The 21,363-nt window shown below is 43.6% G+C and overlaps 1 protein-coding gene across 2 annotated transcripts in view; it reads left to right on the top strand.

Moving 5' to 3' along the window:
* The window catches only part of LOC126416411 (sodium-coupled monocarboxylate transporter 1-like), a 182,116-nt gene that overhangs the window by 65,274 nt on the left and 95,479 nt on the right, over positions 1-21,363 (top strand). For both annotated transcript variants that reach the window (XM_050084126.1, XM_050084127.1), the window contains exons 4-6: positions 221-286; positions 1,988-2,039; positions 13,614-13,681. In XM_050084126.1, coding sequence (XP_049940083.1) covers positions 221-286; positions 1,988-2,039; positions 13,614-13,681 — 186 coding nt within the window. The remainder of the gene's footprint in view (positions 1-220; positions 287-1,987; positions 2,040-13,613; positions 13,682-21,363) is intronic.

The raw sequence follows: 21,363 nt of genomic DNA, 5'->3' as shown, positions 1-21,363 counted from the left end.
TTATTAATTTAGGCCATACAGTGTCTGGATATTCTTAAAACTGTAGAAAATTATGAGAAAATCATTATTTTTGTCTGTTAGAGACTTTTTCGTTCAAATATGCACCAGGCCACTTAATGGACGGTACAGTCGTCAAAATAATAGTTTCGTTCAAATCTGTAGAATTCCAGGGAAAAGTCAGCATCACAATACTTTAATGAGTTCTTCTTTCTTTCCACAGTACTTGGAAATGAGATTCGGCAAAAGCGTGAGAATTCTGGGCTCTTTCTTCTTCATAATTGGTGTGGTAAGTAATAGTTTTGTAAATTGATCTTATGTATCTTAGCATGATGACAGTCTAGTGTGTGACTGTGTTTCATTTGAAATGTGAGGAAAAGGGAAGGGCTAAGGATTTTCTTTCCTAGCAAATTATGTTGTTTCACGTTAACTGTGTATGTTGTCTTATCTATAAGAGCAGAAGGGGGAAGGTGCGTTCTTAAGGACAGTGAAACAAGAAATTCTTCGCATATCCATGTAATTTTAAGCTTTTCTTAGAAAAGTTATTGAATGTATGAGTTCCTAAAAAAACAATGACGTATGTAGAACACCTAATATAAAGGAGTGTCTACATTACAAGAATAAGAAATGGAACATCTGATAACCCTATGGATATTGAATTCTTCATTTTCACTTCAAGTTTGGTTGTCATGGGTATGCTGGCATGGGTATGCTGGCGTTGACATTCCTCTCCTGGGGCAAGCTCGGCCACAACTGTTGTAACTGATCCTTGATGTCCTTGATATTCACAGTGAAGCCATGACCTTGATGCCACTGAATGCAGTCCATGAGGGTGTTGCATTTGAGTCAAATTTTCATAGAACTTAGTAGTATGAGCTCACTTATTAGTATGACCCGGCCTGGCCTGGATGGATACACTGAGTTGGTTTGGAAGTATGTCGTAAAAAAGGTGTGTCACAGATTCCAGCTTCCTCATGTGTCACTTCCTATGCAACAGTATCGTAATGCCATTTTTCCACAGGACAACGCTTCCTCACACATGCCAAGTGCCTCTATGAACTGTTTGCATGATGTTCTGGAACTTCCATGGCCAGCAAGATCCATAACCTGTCGCCAGTAGGACATTTGTGGGACCAGCTCAGACATGGTCTTCCCACCGTGAATATCAGGGACATCAAGGATCAGTTACAACAGTTGGCCCAGTTCGCCCCATGAGAGGCCACAAGAGTGGAATACTGTTACATGAGAGGCGACACATGAGGGTGCAGGATGTCTGTGACACACCCCTGTGCTTCAGAATTCCCTCAGTACGAACCATGACCTGAAGTCATATCTAGTGACTCCAGCGATGGTGGTCTGGCTTAGTGCTTAACCCTGATTGATTGCTGGAGAGGGTGTGACACGATTCATTGGCACTCCATGCTTGCTGACCACCCTACCACTAACAACTCAGTCATTTGTGTTGCAGTGTTTGCGGTAGCCTACGCTTGGGGTAGTCTGGCTGCTGCAAGACTACGATCAGTGGTATGGGACGATAGAGAGTTTTGAGGCTGTTCATAACTTGTTCTTGTACATCAGGCACAATGTTAAGGGGATACGATGCGATGGTGTACATTACAGCGATTCTCCATTCTGTTGGTTGGGTGGTCTACCAAAAACTTGAAGATGGGTATGCTGGCGTTGACATTCCAGTTCACTTCAACAAAGGATACTGCCACATTGAATGCTCCACGAATCTTTATACTGCATGATTCAACCTGCTAGCCAAATGGAGATCTACAACAAGGTCCTTTTCATATTCACTCAGGTGCCGATAACACTATCTCACTCGAGTACATGGTGCATATGTATATCATGGGGGAACATGCAAGACCTTTGTCTTAGTATCTTCAATGGAACACTAATGCGCAATGCCCAAGTTCCAAATATTTCTTTGTATCTTGAATGTTTCATCTAAAAATGTCTGTGTGTTGGATTGTCTCTGTTTCAGATATGCTGGATTCCCCTGGTCATTTTCATGCCTGCCATAGCTTTAAACCAAGGTGAGAATTACCTGTTCATTTATGCTCCAGTTCTTTTTCTATAAAGAGAAAAGTATAATGAACATGCTCAATTCGACAAAACTTTATGATGGAAATTATAATTTTATTAATGTAATTAAGTCCTAGGTATCCTACAATTATCCATAACTATATTCAGACTGCACATTTTGAAAAAGAATTAATTATGTATGAGATTTACAACAGATGTCCTAAACACATGATATATCTGCCTAATATAATTTATTATCTAATACAGACAATCGAGGAGTAGCAAGTGATACAGTCAGTGATGTATTTTGTAGCACATTTTGAGCCACGTTAAGCCCTGTTTTTCTGACAAATACCAATAATTTTGTCCTTGTTAAGATTGAAGGATTTAGTGTACTAACGTTCGTTTGTCTACAGATTCTCGACAAAGTTCATGGCTGCTTGCACGAAATTTACTCAGAATTGTACACCTTCTTTACGTAAACGGTTTTATAGGCTAAATTTAGTTATGAATATTACGTGACGAATTAGAGGTCGGAATACTCGTCAATACTACAGCCAGAGCGGAAAAATGTGATTCGCAAATTCGTTCAGAGTGGTCTACTTGCAAGTCACTTGTAAATGTAACAGTGACATGAAAATGATATATTTGGCGGAAAATATGGAGTTTCTGATCACCTACAACGTCATGAATCGTTCACATGTTTTCGAAGACCCAAATACATTTCATGAAAATGATCCTTCGCAGCGAGATGACAAAACTGAAACATTACTGATAGAATGATAACTTGAAACTGTTTGACAGCCTGCAAAATAATATCCAAGACTCCGGTATTTTCATATTTTTAATTTGATGAGATCAGATTAAAGTCTTCGTTCCCACTCACACATAGGACATGATTTTACACATGCAAAACTTTTTGCCTTACAATTTAATTAAATAATAATGGTGATGCTCACACATTGAAGATGTCATAACCCAAATCTGAATATCTGTAGTGAAGCGTACATGTTGAATAAAGTGTATGCACACTGTAGTTTGCAACTATTTTACGTTTTTCCATATAGTTCAACAATTTTCACTCTGACGAAGAGAAGGCTCAGGATGGTGGCTCGATACCGAAGAACGGCCTGAATAACGTGGTGTACAACCTTGTGGTTTAATGGAGATGAATTTACACCGCCAAGACAACTGCGTTTGTGTGATGATAGACTGGTACGCTTAGCTGTCTTCTGTTCGTTACAAGACATGTAAAATTTTTATTTTTCTATCTTCTTTGACGTCAAAATGTGTCGTTGTTGAAATGGTCTTCACTCTGAAGATTGTTTTGATGCAGCTCTTTCAATGTTACCCCATCTCGTGTAAGTCTCTTCATCTCCGAATAACTACTGAAACGTACATTCTTGTGACCCAGCATGCTGTATTCATCTCTTGGTTTACACTTACCACTTTTATCACTAAATGATAATTAATCGAAACCCTCAGCTGCCGACAGGTGTCGTTGATAGACCTCAGTTGGGACAGCTGAAAATGTGTGCCCCTACCGGTACTCGAACCCGGGGGTCTCTTGCTTACATAGCAGACGCTCTATCCATCCGAGCCACCGAGGACACATATGAACAGCGTGACTGCAGGGACTTATCCCTTGCACCCTTCCCGTGAGACCACATTCCCAACAGCCCACAATCTACATACGTAATGTTCCTAATAGATATTGGAGAAGTTGCACGGCCATCAATGGTTTCTGTTCTTTCGAGAACAGTTACTATCTTCATATATACATAAAGGCTACCTGGCCATTGACCTTCGTCTGTGCGAATGCGGACAGGTTGCCCGAACTCTTACGGGAGTCGTCACCTTAGTGCGCGCGAGTAATGAGTGGATGGGCAAATATCTATTGGGAACAGTACGTATGTAGATTGTGGACAGTTGGGAATGTGGGTCTCACGGGAAGCGTGCAAGGGATAAGTCCCTGCACTCGCGCTATTCGTCTGTGCCGTCGGTTGCTCAGCTGGATAGAGCGTCTGCCTTGTAAGCAGGAGATCTCGAGTTCGCGTCCCAGTCGGGACACACATTTTCAGCTGTCCCCATTGATGTATATCAACAACACCTTTCGGCAGATGAGGGTTTAGATAAAGAATCATTTATTCTAGAGTAGCTGCACGGTCATCAATGGTTTCTGTTCTTTCGAGAACAGTTACTATCACTTCCCTACAGTACTAAACTGGTGATCAATTGACGTCTCAGAATGTGTCCTTGCAATCGATCCATTCTTTTTGTCAAACTGTGTCACAAATTTATTATCTGTCAAGTTCCGTTCCATACTTCCTCGTTAGTTGCACGACCTTCGCATCTAATCTTCAGCGTTCTTCTGTGGCACCACAATCAAAAAGATTCTATTCTCTTCTTGCCTCAACTGTCTCACTTCCAGACAGACCTACACTCCAGACAAATACCTTCAAAAAAGACTTCCTAACGCTTAAATCTACACTCCTGGAAATGGAAAAAAGAACACATTGACACCGGTGTGTCAGACCCACCATACTTGCTCTGGACACTGCGAGAGGGCTGTACAAGCAATGATCACACACACGGCACAGCAGACACACCAGGAACCGCGGTGTTGGCCGTCGAATGGCGCTAGCTGCGCAGCATTTGTGCACCGCCGCCGTCAGTGTCAGCCAGTTTGCCGTGGCATACGGAGCTCCATCGCAGTCTTTAACATTGGTAGCATGCCGCGACAGCGTGGACGTGAACCGTATGTGCAGTTGACGGACTTTGAGTGAGGGCGTATAGTGGGCATGCGGGAGGCCGGGTGGACGTACCGCCGAATTGCTCAACACGTGGGGCGTGAGGTCTCCACAGTACATCGATGTTGTCGCCAGTGGTCGGCGGAAGGTGCACGTGCCCGTCGACCTGGGACCGGACCGCAGCGACGCACGGATGCACGCCAAGACCGTAGGATCCTACGCAGTGCCGTAGGGGACCGCACCGCCACTTCCCAGCAAATTAGGGACACTGTTGCTCCTGGGGTATCGGCGAGGACCATTCGCAACCGTCTCCATGAAGCTGGGCTACGGTCCCGCACACCGTTAGGCCGTCTTCCGCTCACGCCCCAACATCGTGCAGCCCGCCTCCAGTGGTGTCGCGACAGGCGTGAATGGAGGGACGAATGGAGACGTGTCGTCTTCAGCGATGAGAGTCGCTTCTGCCTTGGTGCCAGTGATGGTCGTATGCGTGTTTGGCGCCGTGCAGGTGAGCGCCACAATCAGGACTGCATACGACCGAGGCACACAGGGCCAAGACCCGGCATCATGGTGTGGGGAGCGATCTCCTACAGTGGTCGTACACCACTGGTGATCGTCGAGGGGACACTGAATAGTGCATGGTACATCCAAACCGTCATCGAACCCATCGTTCTACCATTCCTAGACCGGCAAGGGAACTTGCTGTTCCAACAGGACAATGCACGTCCGCATGTATCCCGTGCCACCCAACGTGCTCTAGAAGGTGTAAGTCAACTACCCTGGCCAGCAAGATCTCCGGATCTGTCCCCCATTGAGCATGTTTGGGACTGGATGAAGCGTCGTCTCACGCGGTCTGCACGTCCAGCACGAACGCTGGTCCAACTGAGGCTCCAGGTGGAAATGGCATGGCAAGCCGTTCCACAGGACTACATCCAGCATCTCTACGATCGTCTCCATGGGAGAATAGCAGCCTGCATTGCTGCGAAAGGTGGATATACACTGTACTAGTGCCGACATTGTGCATGCTCTGTTGCCTGTGTCTATGTGCCTGTGGTTCTGTCAGTGTGATCATGTGATGTATCTGACCCCAGGAATGTGTCAATAAAGTTTCCCCTTCCTGGGACAATGAATTCATGGTGTTCTTATTTCAATTTCCAGGAGTGTATATTCGATGTTAACTAATTTCTCTTTTTCAGAAACGCTTTTCTTGTCATTCCCAATCTACATCTTACACCCTCTGTACTTCAGCCCAAATAGCAAAACATAACTACTACTTAAAGGTTATCTTTCCTAGTCTAATGACCTTAACATCGGCTGTTGTAATTCGACTTAATTCCATTACCCTTGTTTCGCTTTTGTTGATCCTCACCTTACATAGTCTGTTGAAGACACAGTACATTCCGTTTAACTACTCTTCCAGGTCCTTTGCTGTCTCTGAGAGAATTACATTGTCACTGAAAACCTTCAAAATTTTTATTTTTTCCATAAATTTTAATTTCTTCAAATTTTTTTCCTTGATTTCCTTTACTGCTTGCTCTATGTACAGATTTAATAACTTCCTTCTCAACCACTGCTTCTCTTTCATGCCCCTCGACTCTTATAAATACTGTATAGTTTCTGTACAATTTGTAAATAGGATTTTGCTCTTTGTAATACCCTCAGGCTTCAAGAAGGATGTAATAATGCCGTTTCAAAGTAGGCAGGTGCTGACATGTGTGAATATTACCGAAATAACAGTTTAACAAATTATGTTTACAAAATACTGACCCTAATTCTTTACAGAAGACTGCCACCTTCAGAATTACAAAGGTTGTATTCAAGTTAACGTTGTAAAAAGTTTTCTTGAAGTTTATAAATGCTTTAAACGTGGGTTTGCCTTTGCTTAACCTATCAGATAAGGTAAGTTGCAGGGACAGTATTGCTTCATGTCTTCGAACACATCTCCAGAATCCAAACTGATCTTCCCCAAGTTCAGCTTCTTTCCAGTTTCTCCAGTCTTCTGTAAAGAATTAGGGTCAGTATTTTGTAAACATAATTTGTTAAACTGTTATTTCGGTAATATTCACACATGTCAGCACCTGCCTACTTTGAAACGGCATTATTACATCCTTCTTGAAGCCTGAGGGTATTTCCCCTGACTCATACATCTTGCACACCAGGCGAAATACTTCTGTCACAGTAGGCTCTTCCAAGAATATCAATAATTCTGACGGAATGTCGTCTACTCTAGTGGCCTTGTTTCGACTTAGGCCTTTCAGTGTTCTGTCAAATTCAATATAATTAAAACAGTTGCTCATTATAATGGATATAAACCCATAATAAAACAACCCCACAACAAAATGCAGACAAAAACCATAGATCCACTTCACAGCCGTCACTTCAAGCCAAATCGGTGTACCACAGAAGCCAAACCTAAATATGTTACTCTCCCATACATAGGCCCACTATCATACCAAATAGCAGACTTATATAAAAAGAAAAAATATCACAATCAGCTTTACCACAAATAATAAATTATATTAAAAAGCAGTCCATGATGTAAATACCACCAAGAGTCCCTACCATAAATCAGGAATATACGAACTCAACTGCGATACATGCCCAAAATTCTACATTGGACAGACAGGCAGAAGCTTTGAAATTAGATACAAAGAACACATTGATGCTTTAAGACTTGGAAACTTGAACAAATCTGCATCTGCAGCCCATATTGCTGAAGAAAACCATTCAGTGGGAAACATTGAGAACAACTGTCTTCCATTTTCCTGTTTCAGTCAATCGTTGCCTAGTCCTCACTCTGACTCCATCCAAAGTCTCGTATTTCACATAAGCGTCTGTTCCCTTTGGGTAACTATCCAACCAACAGTCACAAAACACGTTGTGATACACGTTTCATCATCACATAAGCTGAACGCTAAATACTTGCAGAAATAGGGCCAACACACTCCAAAACCGATGACGTTCAGCTGTGATATACTCGATGACTCAACAATAGCAATTTAATATCTGCTCACCAACGGCTACATTGCAAGACGCCACAGAAGCGACCTCATTCTATGACTCACAAAGTGGGACTGTAATCTATTCTTCGCCCATAGGTAATTCTCCTCACTGACGTAACTGCTATCCCTATAGCCGTTACTATCTCAAATGGTTCAAATGGCTCTGAGTACTATGGGACTTAACATCTGACGTCATCAGTCCCCCTAGAACTTAGAACTACTTAAACCTAACTAAGGACATCACACACATCCATGCCCGAGGCAGGATTCGAACCTGCGATCGTAGCGGTCGCGCGGTTCCAGACTGTAGCGCCTAGAACGGCTCGGCCACTCCGGCCGGCTCGTTACTATCTCATCATTAATAATGGTATATTTACAATTACATTTACTTATTTATTTCACACACAACAACATTTAAGTATTTAACATATTAATGATGAACAAAAAGTCTTTAAAAACCTTGTAAAGTAAGTAGTTGATTATTTACAATCTTTGTCGCTACGTAGAGGCACGTTACCGTATCGTACATTCGCAGCTTATCACCTTTCGTTAACGCTTACTATTGTCGCTAAATGGTTTAAGCGTCTACAAAACGAACAGTCGTACTAACGTCTGTATCAAGACAGAACCTCGAGCTACTGATACGTATAGCCAACACAACGAAAAGAAACTTGACCTTTAAGAACTTATGTAACGGTTAACACGAGCATCGTTAAATCCCTCCCCCCACCCTCCTTCACCCTGCATCTCCCGACAAGTCAAGCGCCCAAAGACAGTTAATTGTGCTTGCAGAGCAACTGACAAATTGCTGATTCCAATCATGCTACAAGGACAGAACAAGTGACACTGTTAGAGCTCCTGGCTGTTTCGTAAGTGTAGTGTGTTATATACAGGGTGTTACAAAAAGGTACGGCCAAACTTTCAGGAAACATTCTCACACACAAATAAAGAAAAGATGTTATGTGGACATGTGTCCAGAAACGCTTAATTTCCATGTTAGAGCTCATTTTAGTTTCGTCAGTATGTACTGTGCTTCCTCGATTCACCGCCATGATTTCATACGGAATACTCTACCTGTGCTGCTAGAACATGTGCCTTTACAAGTACGACACAGCATGTGGTTCATGCACGATGGAGCTCCTGCACATTTCAGTCGAAGTGTTGGTACGCTTCTCAACAACAGATTCGGTGACCGATGGATTGGTAGAGGCGGACCAATTCCATGTCCTCCACGCTCTCCTGACCTCAACCCTCTTGTCTTTCATTTATGGGGGCATTTCAAAGCTCTTGTCTACGCAACCCCGGTACCAAATGTAGAGACTCTTCGTGCTCGTATTGTGGACAGCTGTGATACAATACGCCATTCTCCAGGGCTGCATCAGCGGATCAGGGATTCCATGCGACGGAGGGTGGATGCATGTATCCTCGCTAACGGAGGACATTTTGAACATTTCCTGTAACAAAGTGTTTGAAGTCACGATGGTATGGCAGGTACGTTCTGTTGCTGTTTCCATTCCGTGATTAATGTGATTTGAAGAGAAGTAATTAAATGAGTTCTAACATGGAAAGTAAGCGTTTCCACCTAACATACACTCCTGGAAATTGAAATAAGAACACCGTGAATTCATTGTCCCAGGAAGGGGAAACTTTATTGACACATTCCTGGGGTCAGATACATCACATGATCACACTGACAGAACCACAGGCACATAGACACAGGCAACAGAGCATGCACAATGTCGGCACTAGTACAGTGTATATCCACCTTTCGCAGCAATGCAGGCTGCTATTCTCCCATGGAGACGATCGTAGAGATGCTGGATGTAGTCCTGTGGAACGGCTTGCCATGCCATTTCCACCTGGCGCCTCAGTTGGACCAGCGTTCGTGCTGGACGTGCAGACCGCGTGAGACGACGCTTCATCCAGTCCCAAACATGCTCAATGGGGGACAGATCCGGAGATCTTGCTGGCCAGGGTAGTTGACTTACACCTTCTAGAGCACGTTGGGTGGCATGGGATACATGCGGACGTGCATTGTCCTGTTGGAACAGCAAGTTCCCTTGCCGGTCTAGAAATGGTAGAATGATGGGTTCGATGACGGTTTGGATGTACCGTGCACTATTCAGTGTCCCCTCGACGATCACCAGTGGTGTACGGCCAGTGTAGGAGATCGCTCCCCACACCATGATGCCGGTTGTTGGCCCTGTGTGCCTCGGTCGTATGCAGTCCTGATTGTGGCGCTCACCTGCACGGCGCCAAACACGCATACGACCATCATTGGCACCAAGGCAGAAGCGACTCTCATCGCTGAAGACGACACGTCTCCATTCGTCCCTCCATTCACGCCTGTCGCGACACCACTGGAGGCGGGCTGCACGATGTTGGGGCGTGAGCGGAAGACGGCCTAACGGTGTGCGGGACCGTAGCCCAGCTTCATGGAGACGGTTACGAATGGTCCTCGCCGATACCCCAGGAGCAACAGTGTCCCTAATTTGCTGGGAAGTGGCGGTGCGGTCCCCTACGGCACTGCGTAGGATCCTACGGTCTTGGCGTGCATCCGTGCGTCGCTGCGGTCCGGTCCCAGGTCGACGGGCACGTGCACCTTCCGCCGACCACTGGCGACAACATCGATGTACTGTGGATACCTCACGTCCCACGTGTTGAGCAATTCGGCGGTACGTCCACCCGGCCTCCCGCATGCCCACTATACGCCCTCGCTCAAAGGCCGTCAACTGCACATACGGTTCACGTCCACGCTGTCGCGGCATGCTACCAGTGTTAATGACTGCGATGGAGCTCCGTATGCCACAGCAAACTGGCTGACACTGACGGCGGCGGTGCACAAATGCTGCGCAGCTAGCGCCATTCGACGGCCAACACCGCGGTTCCTGGTGTGTCCGCTGTGCCGTGCGTGTGATCATTGCTTGTACAGCCCTCTCGCAGTGTCCGGAGCAAGTATGGTGGGTCTGACACACCGGTGTCAATGTGTTCTTTTTTCCATTTCCAGGAGTGTATTTTCTTTCTTTGTGTGTGAGGAATGTTTCCTGAAAGTTTGCCCGTACCTTTTTGTAACACCCTGTATAATAAATATTCCACACCCAATATGGCCAGGATGAGGATTCACCGCTTCTCAAAATCATGAAATGCAGTGAAGATGATAAACTGTGAATGCCTAATGTTAGGAAAGCGATCGTGGTAGACACGATAGTGCGACTCTTGCGTTGTTCCTTCCCTCACCTTGATATGTAATCGTTTTAGTGAGCTGAAAGAATTCGTAATCCATGATAGATTCAAAAAAATAGCTGCTGTAAAGCATAACAAAGTCTTAGAAGCAGAACAACAACGAACCTCGAACTGGCTATTCCGTAACTTGTAAATAAGAATTCGAAATAATAAGTATATTAAAAAAATCCTCTCCTCGTAAAGTTTGTCAGTGACGGCTTAATAAACAGTGTAGAAACGATCAGGGCATCACTGTAGTCACATTGGAGGATATACCCTTATCTGTATAGTATACTAGCTTTGTAATTTCTCTTTTTCTTTCTAAACAGGTACACATACATGAAGCAGACCCATTTACATATAAAAAATAAATGACAGACAATGATTTTTAGGATTAATTTACCTAGCTTTCCCCCTGCAGCGTTGTCCACTTACACATTTGTCACATATATGTAAAACAAACGTATATTTTACGCATATTTAGCATATCTCACATACATTTGTACATATGTTTCATCCCAAACAAACTTCGCTCTGCAGTTAGATATAAATTCTGGGGAAACTTACACTGAAGTGACAAACATCATAGGATGCCTCCTAATGTCGTGTTGGACTTCCTTTTGACCAGTGTAGTGCAGCGACTAGACGTGACATAAACTCAACAAGTCGCTGAAAGTCCCGGCAGAAATACTGAGCCATGCTGCCTATACAGCTGGCCACAAATGGGAAAGTATTGCCGGTGCAGGATAGTGTGCAGGAACTGACATCTCGATTATGTCCCACAAATGTTCGGTGGGTGGAGAAATCATAGCCACGGACTGTCCAGAATGTTCTCCAAACTAATCGTGAACGATTGAGGCCAGGTGACATGGCGTATTGTCATCCACAAGAATTTAGTCGTTGTTTGGGAACATGAAGTCCATGAACGGCTTCCCATGGTTTTCAAGTAGACCATTTCTAGTCAACGATCGGTTCAGTTGGACACACAGTCCACACCATTAAGGAACCACCACCAGCCCCCACAACACGGTCCATGGCTTCGTGGGGTTTGCTTCGCATTCAAATGCTACCATCAGCTCTTTTTTATCAACTGAAATCGTGACTCATCTGACCAGGCCACGGTTTACCAGTCGTCTGTGGTCCAACCGATGCGGTCGCGAGCCCAGAAGTGCCGCTGCAGGCGATGTCATATTGTTCACAAAGGCACTCACGTCGGTCCTCTGCTGCCATAGCTCGACAAACTTTTGACACTGTGGATCATTAAATGTTGAATTCTCCAACAATTTCCGAAGTGCAAAGTCTCATGCGTCTAGCTCCAGCTACCATTCCGGGTTCAAAGTCTGATAATTCCCGTCGTGCGACCACAAACGCGTCAGAAATATTTTCACATGAATCACCCGAGTACAAATGATAGCTCCACCAACGCGCTCTCCTTTTATACTTCGTGTACGCGGTACTACCACCATCTGTATATGTGTATATAGCTATATCATGACTTTTGTCACCTCAATGTTTAATTGTGCCAGTAATTGATGGTCGTTTCGTGAATAACTATCGCTGGCATCCGTCTAATTCTCCGCTGTTTTACACCATGCGACTCTAGAGAGAACGTCAAATATATCTGTGGTGTTGAGCCATGTGGCATGATCTTTCGCCCCGAAACATGGTGGTAAAATTAATAGTTCCTTACACGCCACTCCTTCTATCCTCACCCCAGCTCTAGCATTACTAGAGGTACTTTAATCCCACTGTACTTTTATCCATGTATGTGCAAAGTTTGGTGGAAGTTACTGAGTTATCCCACACCCTCAGCCTTAGGGTTGTGAGGCAGCGTAATTGCCACAATAAATTTTTGCAGTTAGCATGTGATATATGTGCAAATGATGGTAGAAATTGCTTCAGCCGTGGCAGAGATATGCTGATATGTAACTAATCTTTGCACCCCGCCCCCCACCTACCTACAAATGTGGGTTGAAATGTCATCCTGACTGTCAGCAGGAAGTCAAGCGACACTGAGAACTATGGTTTCATACCAGTATTGGTATTTATGGAATACTTTTAAGTGTCACATCTTGCGGTTGGGGTATATTATCCACTCATTATCTTTATAAAAATAATTATACAAATAATAAGTCATGTATATAAATAATTTGACTGACATTGATGTAGACATTCCTGAGTTAAGCTTATATGTCACGCCCCTTTTCGCCCTTGTCCCTATGAATGGTACGGGGTTCTTACTCCCTTCGAAATCTTCGCGGTCTTATGCGAAAGGACTCACCAACATTTCATCATAATCGGATGAATGGCATCAGAACACACAGAAGACGAACAAACAAACACTCATTTTTATATATAAGATTATTTGCGCATATGCTGTGTTCCTCAGTGAACCGGTTCCAACTAGACCGCGTCTTACGAGAATGTTCTCCTGCGTTCGCTTGCTGATATGTAAACCATACTTTACATATCATCCACAACTATTCCTTCTAAAGAGACTAGCAAAGTGCTTCCTGTCCTCAGTTTTGACTGTATTATGTTGAATTTTGTCATCAGTAAATAATAGCTTGTGATGTTTCCATGTGGTTAATTTGTCTTCATTATTTCTTTCCAGTTACTGGCGTGAACTTGCACATCATATCCCCTGTGGTGTGCATTGTGTGCATCTTCTACACATGTGTGGTGAGCTATATTGTCCTTTCAGTCGATACTGAATTGAATGCATTTTAGAAAAGCATCTTCATAAGACATCTTTCATTTTTGACTTAACACAATTTATTTTGTTACTAATACAACGTAAGTTATTGTGTACAACGTAGATACGATTTTCATTCGTAAGGCCGCATAAGCGATCTTACCATAACTGTACATGAGGATTAAATCTATGTAGGGATGAGACTTGGGCTCAACACAGTAGTGAAAGAATTCTCCACTCTAGGAAATGAGGTCATATAAGATGTCTGAAACAAGGAGAGTACCAGAAGTAGAATTACACGGGCCAAGAAAGCATTCTTGAATGAAAAGGTCTTTGGTATTAGATGTGGAAAAATTTAAGAAGTTCTAAAGAGCTCACGTTTGAGTCAGCATTGTGTGGAAGTGAAACTTGGACTATCGGAAATCCGAATGAAGCAAAAAATCTAGAAGCGTTTGAAATGAAGTGCTATCGCCAGTGGTTTGTTGGCTCGGAGCTAGCGACTTACAGCTTTCTTGATGTGTTCCAACAAGTGCCTGTCAGACCAATTTGGTGGCCTAGATATTAAGGTGAGTTCACTACCATGTTGCACAATCACCGAAGCACGATTCTGGCCTTGTGGTATGGACTATTGCCCTTGTGGAAGGTGACATTGTCATCAGGGAAGACATCAACCATGAGGGAATGATGATTCGTATTAATGTTCACATACTTCACAGCTGTTAAAGTGCCCTCGATTACAGCGACAGGTCTTATGGACCAACTGCAAGCCGATTTTGACTTAAAAAATAAATGTTATGCTCACTGTGCCTTATTGCTGTTCCTACACAGATTTATCTATTTATCTTCCTGATGTATTCCTTTTCACAAGTCTTTTAATCCATGATCCTCTTTTGCAATCCTTGGTTGCTGTACTTAATAAAATCCTTTTCAATTTTCCCAAGGTTATTGCCTCCTCTACCTTCAACTCGGTGTCGATGTCGGCAGTTGAACAGAAACCCGCCAAGGACGTTCAGTTTTAAGTCAATCATAGCTTACTTCTACATTTAGTTAGATTTTTCTACTAATAAGTCATTTTCAGCCAGCTTCCAAGGCTCTTGTTGAATCCCTTACTACATCAGACGTTATATTATTCGGAGGGTATCCTTTCGGATCGAGATGTTGACATGTCACACATATCCATCGAGCCTTCTCCCCTTAAAAAAAGGAAAATCCTTAATACTCACACAACTAGAGGGCAAGCGTTCTCTTGATGCGCAGGTCATTCTCACAAAAAGCCTCCCTTTCACATCAAAATTTCTCTCGACATCGACGAATTGAGGCTCCAAGCGTTCCCTTGAGGCTGGTCACATAAATATACACGACGCAGAATCGCACACACACACACACACACACACACACACACACACACACACACATACACACACGCACACACACACACATACACACACACTCAACATATATATATTTGACAACTTCACTATCGCCCTACAAAACAAAGCCACCGTCTCAAACAAACCTCATCCTTATCCAACCTGTTTAATTCGACTGCCTGTACATAACACACTTTGAGTGTACTCAGGTAATTATAACCTGAAGAACTTCACATTTTCCAGAGCAACAAATTCACGCAAAAGTACAAGCAAAGCAAAAATTGACCAATCTACAACCATTAAATATAGTCTGAAGATCACAGTCCTCCAACACATATTGGGCGCTCACCTATACAAATTAGTAATCAAAACAATGCGTTCTTCAGTCAGCAAACACAAGCTTCACAGAACCAGAATATCATACAGGATAACACATCTAAACTCAAAAGAGGACACATCAAAGACACTACGACAATGACGTTACGGACATTTTCAAGGTATACAAAGGAACCAGATGGCACATCTTATTTGGTGAACTAAATTGAATACATGCTGACAAAATTCTCATACTTATGCAAAAAATATAATTCTGCTGAGGACCCTCGTATTATGCTGACTGACTGCATTCGATTACACTGATCTCAATGGATATACAACAAACTTCAGTCAAAATCAGATTTATCTTGCCACACAGTCACCTTCTGCCTGCTCTACGAAATCGGATACCAGAGGATGAAGAAACCCCACAATTATCGCTAACTTAACTGTAGAAAATAATTACAGAAAAGTAACACACACATCGACTATCAGATACAATACCAGAACACAACCAAACAACAGGAAAGCACTCATTATTATACGAAACATGGTGTTTCAAAGTATTTGCATCAAATGTGCCAGGTGCCCATTTGTATTCGTCCGCCCTGGGACGGTGAGATTTCATTGAACTCCTACGATCTACTAAGTGTGCTGCATTCTGTCTACCTCAGAAAACTGATAATAGTTTTCAACAAGAATACCTTAAGAAAGGGTGTCTATAAGATATTTTACAAAAGGAATCAGGAAGTTTAATTGAATCTATCTACCCCATTTCATGTTGAACGATCAACTGAATTATAGGAAACATACACTGCATACATGCACGTCGTAGTGTGCCTGCCCCCTGCCGTCTCTAAGCGCCATAACCAAAACCAAATAATGTCGCCGCGAAGCGTCAGTAAACATTTTATCTCTAACAAATTTTGTTCCCCAAGACGTGATGTTGCAGCCCTAGATGTTTGATGCAAAATCTTTGGAACATGATATATACACAAGCTTTTCAAAATTTTCGAGTGCTAAACATTAGTTCTGTTTCGGTCTCATGTATCTGCAATTGGATACGGCTCCCACTTCACGCAAATATGTTCATGTCTTTGCACATTAAGAACCACCATCATTTCTCCACACCAGAATTTTCTCTTACGACTATCATCAACCTCGACTCCTGTCCTCATAAACAATTCCCTGCCGGATACTACATACCATATAAATGCAGACATTTGAAGGGCTTATTTCAATAGTGGTAGAAGTCCATTACTTTCACTTTTCTGTCTATATTGCTTCTGAAAGTAATGAGCCAAACAAACAGAAAGGAAGGTTCATCTCTAGCGAGAAGCCATATGCTTGAATATTTCTTGTATCTCAACTGCAGATTTTTCAGCGCTCATTTAACTTTAGGACTCTGTATCTCAATATGAACAAAAATGGACTTGTACCACTATTGAAATAAGCCCTTCATTTGCTCATCTGGTAGCCCTGCCAGGTAAAACTGCACGATTCAGCAATCGGCACGATCTTGCTGCGAGGAAACAAGGTTTCCCCACTGGTCATCATTATTATGTAAGAGATACATTTCATTAGTTTATTCGGTATCTACTCGGTGTCATCATTCATTACCACAATTTCCCTCTTACCTAGAACATCCACCTCACCTGCATGGTCCAAAAGATTCGTCACAGTCGCAGCTTTTATTTCATCTGATTATCATCGGTAGCAACAGTTGTGTCACAGTTGGCTACTAGAATTACATCATTTTGGTCAACAGCTACCTCTTGAGTCCCTGTTCGACTTAAAAGGAGGAAGGGTGGAGCACTTGCACGCGAACGGAAAGGTCCCGAACTCGAGTCTCGGTCCGGCATCAAGTTTTCATCTGCCGGGGGCTTCATTTCAGGTCATACTACGCTGAAGAGTGAAAATCTCATTCTACAGGCAACCGACTTTTCTCCTATACAGCTGCGAGAGCAACGGTCCGCTGCGACATTGTAACTCCTTCAGTGTGGAGTACCTCACCGCCAGTCTGATTCTGTACTATCTCCTCGTCTGCTGTTTCCTCAATACTCTCGCTTTCCGATGTAGGGGTCGCTAACATGATTACCGTTATTACATGATAGCTATGGCCAGAAACCTCAGAATTTGAGTGGTCAGCTGGCTTTGTTCCTCTCCTCGAAAGACTTTCCACATTCCTTTAGGGGATAGGCGAGGTATTATTACATTTCACCTGGTACTGTGCTATTTCAGTATCAGTCTAACTATCGGATAGAACTTACCTCAGATGTTTCCTTACACCTCTCACGAAACTACCGTCTTAGTAGCTTCCACTCTTATTTCGTTATCATCTCGTTTTGCTGATAGCGCTTCAGTTCCTTCAGAACCATCATATTTGATAGGACTGCCAAACATTCACATTGTTTAGAATTAAGCACTGGTGCGATGAAGCAGTCAATACGCAGCGTCCACGTAGGCAGTAGCCATCACAGGGGACCTCGTGTTAGGCTCTATGTTGGCGAAAGTCTGACTCTAAGGTCTCACGCACTTACAGGAGTAGGAAGAGGAAAGTCGAGTATGACGTTTACTGTTTTGGAGCCGTAAATGATCTTCGTGATTCACGTGATGGGAAGAAAACCGCCGTCTGCCATCTGCATAACATGACAGGATCCTACATCTTCCAACTATCATGCTCCACCGTTGCTCCTTACTGCCAGTATTTCTCTGTCTCTCGCTCTTATAAATACTACAGTGGCTTCCTTGATTTTATCTTGTAAATTTAACGGCTGTTCAAACTGACTGCTTGATTCAAGCCTATATGTAGGACTGTGAAAGATAATCCCAAGATCACAGAGTATGGAATCACCTTCTGTGGTTTCCACTAGTTAGAGGGAGTGGGGAAAGTAAGTAGTACTAAATTATCTTCGTTCAGGCCCTGATGAGCACATTGAACCAGACCTGTCATCCTTTTCCAGTGGCATCATCGGATGTGGTATAGAGGGGAATGGGGTCAGCATACCGCTCTCCTTGTCGTTGTCGCGTTTCTTGAGCTTGGAACCATTACTAATCGGTCGAGTACCTTCCCAGTTGCCGGCCGCTGTGACCGAGCGATTCTAGGGGCTTCAGTCTGGAACCGCGCTGCTGCTACGGTCGCAGGTTCGCATCCAGCCTTGGGCATGGATGTGTGTGATGTCCTTAGGTTTAAGTAGTTCTAAGTCTAGGGGACTGATGACCTCAGATGTTAAGTCCCATAATGCTTAGAACCATTTGAACCTCCCCAGTTGGCCCCATGATGCTGACTGCACGCCGTTCCAATCCTCTCACGAAGGAAAAATCCCTGGAAGCACTGGGTATTGAAGCCTTGTCCCCCAGATGGCAGTTAGCTGCGCTGACCACTCAACTACAGACAAGTGGAGCGAGGTGATGTGCAATACGAGATGCTGTTTGTAGGTACCCAATATATAGTAACCAGAACTGGACACTGCCAGGAGGCGCCGGCCGACTGTCTGAGAAGGTCGACGCCACGAAACGCAACAACAGCAACTGGCGAACAACAAAGACAACACGACAAAATGGCAAGTCTGGAGAGTGGAACAAATAGGGTCTATACATAGCAATATCGGGAACCATGCAACGCTGAGTACAATGGACAATACGAGAGCGCAGTCGGATCACGACTGAGGACCGGGCCCCTGCTCTGCTAGCTCCACAGGCGGCCGCAGGCGCCGATATGCTGCCGCGTAGGTATTGTAGAGGGTGGGGAGGGGGGGGGCGTGTCCAACGATGATGCAGCGACATCCGTGCTCACAAATATTATAGTGCGATTAAAACTACTTTGTACTTGACAGCTAGCAGAGCGCGTGACCGTGAGACAGTGCAGGCCAATCGCAGGCTGACGTTTAGCACCCCTCCCCTGCATAGTTGCCGCTGCTTATGCGTCGTGGTACAGTACCTGCTAACACCTGGTCTTGTGCGCGTCGTGTTGTGTGAACTGCATTATCTCAGTGTCTGCTTCTCCTTTGTTTCCACTACGAGTGTGTGATAAATTATTGTAGTGACCTCTGTGAACAAAATGTCCGAAAATAAAAAGCGTGGTCGTCCTAGCGTTCGTAGGCCGAAATCATCTTTGAAGAAAGTTGGGCAAGGAATAGCATTGAGAGGACAATCGCGCGAATACGTCTGCAACGAAAGACAATATTTTGAGGTGGAAAGGGAGAAGGGAGGGCCTCTTCTTTCCGTTAATAAGGTAGTCGAGAGGCCTGCGGCAGCATTAAGAATAAGCAGAACAACCGCTATAAACATAGGCAAAGAGCAAAATGAAAAACTGAATACACATTCCGGGCCATCAAATCTTAACTCCGAACCGCCAAGTGTGGAAACTCTGGGGAAAAAAACGACGCGTCGAGAAACGTGTGACGAATGTTAATTCTTTCGGACAGGATGCGATTAGCAGACATTTGTATGCATATTATCACCGTAGAGAGCATCCAATGTTACAAAAACTGCATGTAACGCTTAAAGAAGCTGGTCTTTTCGTTGGTAGTAAGTCATCTCTTCGGCTGGTTTTATTAAACCTGGGATTTAATTACGAAAAATTAAGTGGTCGTACAGTTCTCTTGGAACGGTAAGATATTGCTGCTTGGCGATGCCGATTTTTGCGGCAGGTAAAGGACGTTGAATTCGATGATTTAGTGTGGCTAGATGAAACATGGGTGAATTCTGGTCATACACTGAAGATACATGTTTTCAGGTCAAAGAAAACCTCAGATTTTCACGAGGAAATGAACCACGCCATCTTTGTATGATGGTTTGAAAATTCAGTGTTACCGAATTTGGAGAAACCGTCGTACATCATTATTGACAATGCGCCATACCACACTGTTGTAAAGGGCAAAGCCCCAACGCTAAGACGAAATTATACTGTGGTTACGGCGAAATAATATACAATTCGATGACGGAATGAAGAAAGTGGAACTATTGGAACTTGTGTCACAACATAAGCCACGACACCCGACATACGTTTTAGAAGTTGCCAATAAACATGGACAGTCTGTAATTAGATTACGTCCCTATCATTGTCACTTTAATGCTATAGAGCTAATATGGGCCCAAATCAAGGGGTACATAGCACGTGGAAACAAGAAATTCAGGCTTTCAGAAGTGGAAAGACTAAAGTAACTGTGGAAAACTGGAGTAATGTTGTAGTACATACAAAAGCTGTCATTCAGGAGGCATGGAAGAACGAATCCTTATTGGAAGATAGTGTTTTCAAATTAATTATTGCCATCTGGGAGTCATCTGAAAGTTCTAGCGACACAGATATAAGCGGCGCTTTCCAGCTGTCGGACATAGAACGTCGAGTGATGGTAAGTTGCAAAGAAAAAAAAAAAAAAAAAAAAAATTGAACCTTTTGATGGTGTTGGTCTCGTTGTATTGGTATTTTGAGTTTTGTGATATGTTGCGAAATTCATGCACAAGACTAACGGCGGTATATGTGCTGCTTTCTCCCACCCCGCGTAAGTTATATCAGCACTTCAACGGTACGCACAATGCTATTCTCGTCTTGGCGAAACTGTAGCACCCACCCACTTCCAACGTGCTCTAAAAATAAATTCAAACCTTTCCGAAACTTTTTCTCGCTTTGACGCCCCACGAAAAATGTAAAGGGAAAAAGTTTGTTGCTTACTACATTTCTGATGTTGATTTGGAAAACGTTCCGCGTCAGGCGTGAAATTTTAGTTTACTACTTCACTATTACTGGCTGTATTGCTCAGAAAGTTTGCAAACATTATCGAAATATGCCACTGAAGACAAGATCAAAATTTTGTTGTTGTACGACACATTGTCTAGGAGATAGGGAATGATTAATACTGAGTAGCGTGAAAAATGGTTCAAATGGCTCTGAGCACTATGGGACTTAACAGCTATGGTCTAGAACTACTTAAACCTAACTAACCTAAGGACAGCACACAACACCCAGTCATCACGAGGCAGAG

Source organism: Schistocerca serialis, chromosome 8, assembly GCF_023864345.2.
Source record: "Schistocerca serialis cubense isolate TAMUIC-IGC-003099 chromosome 8, iqSchSeri2.2, whole genome shotgun sequence".
Lineage (NCBI taxonomy): Eukaryota > Metazoa > Arthropoda > Insecta > Orthoptera > Acrididae > Schistocerca > Schistocerca serialis.
Note: the sequence above shows the minus strand (reverse complement) of the source record. Positions and strands in the feature narration are given on the sequence as shown.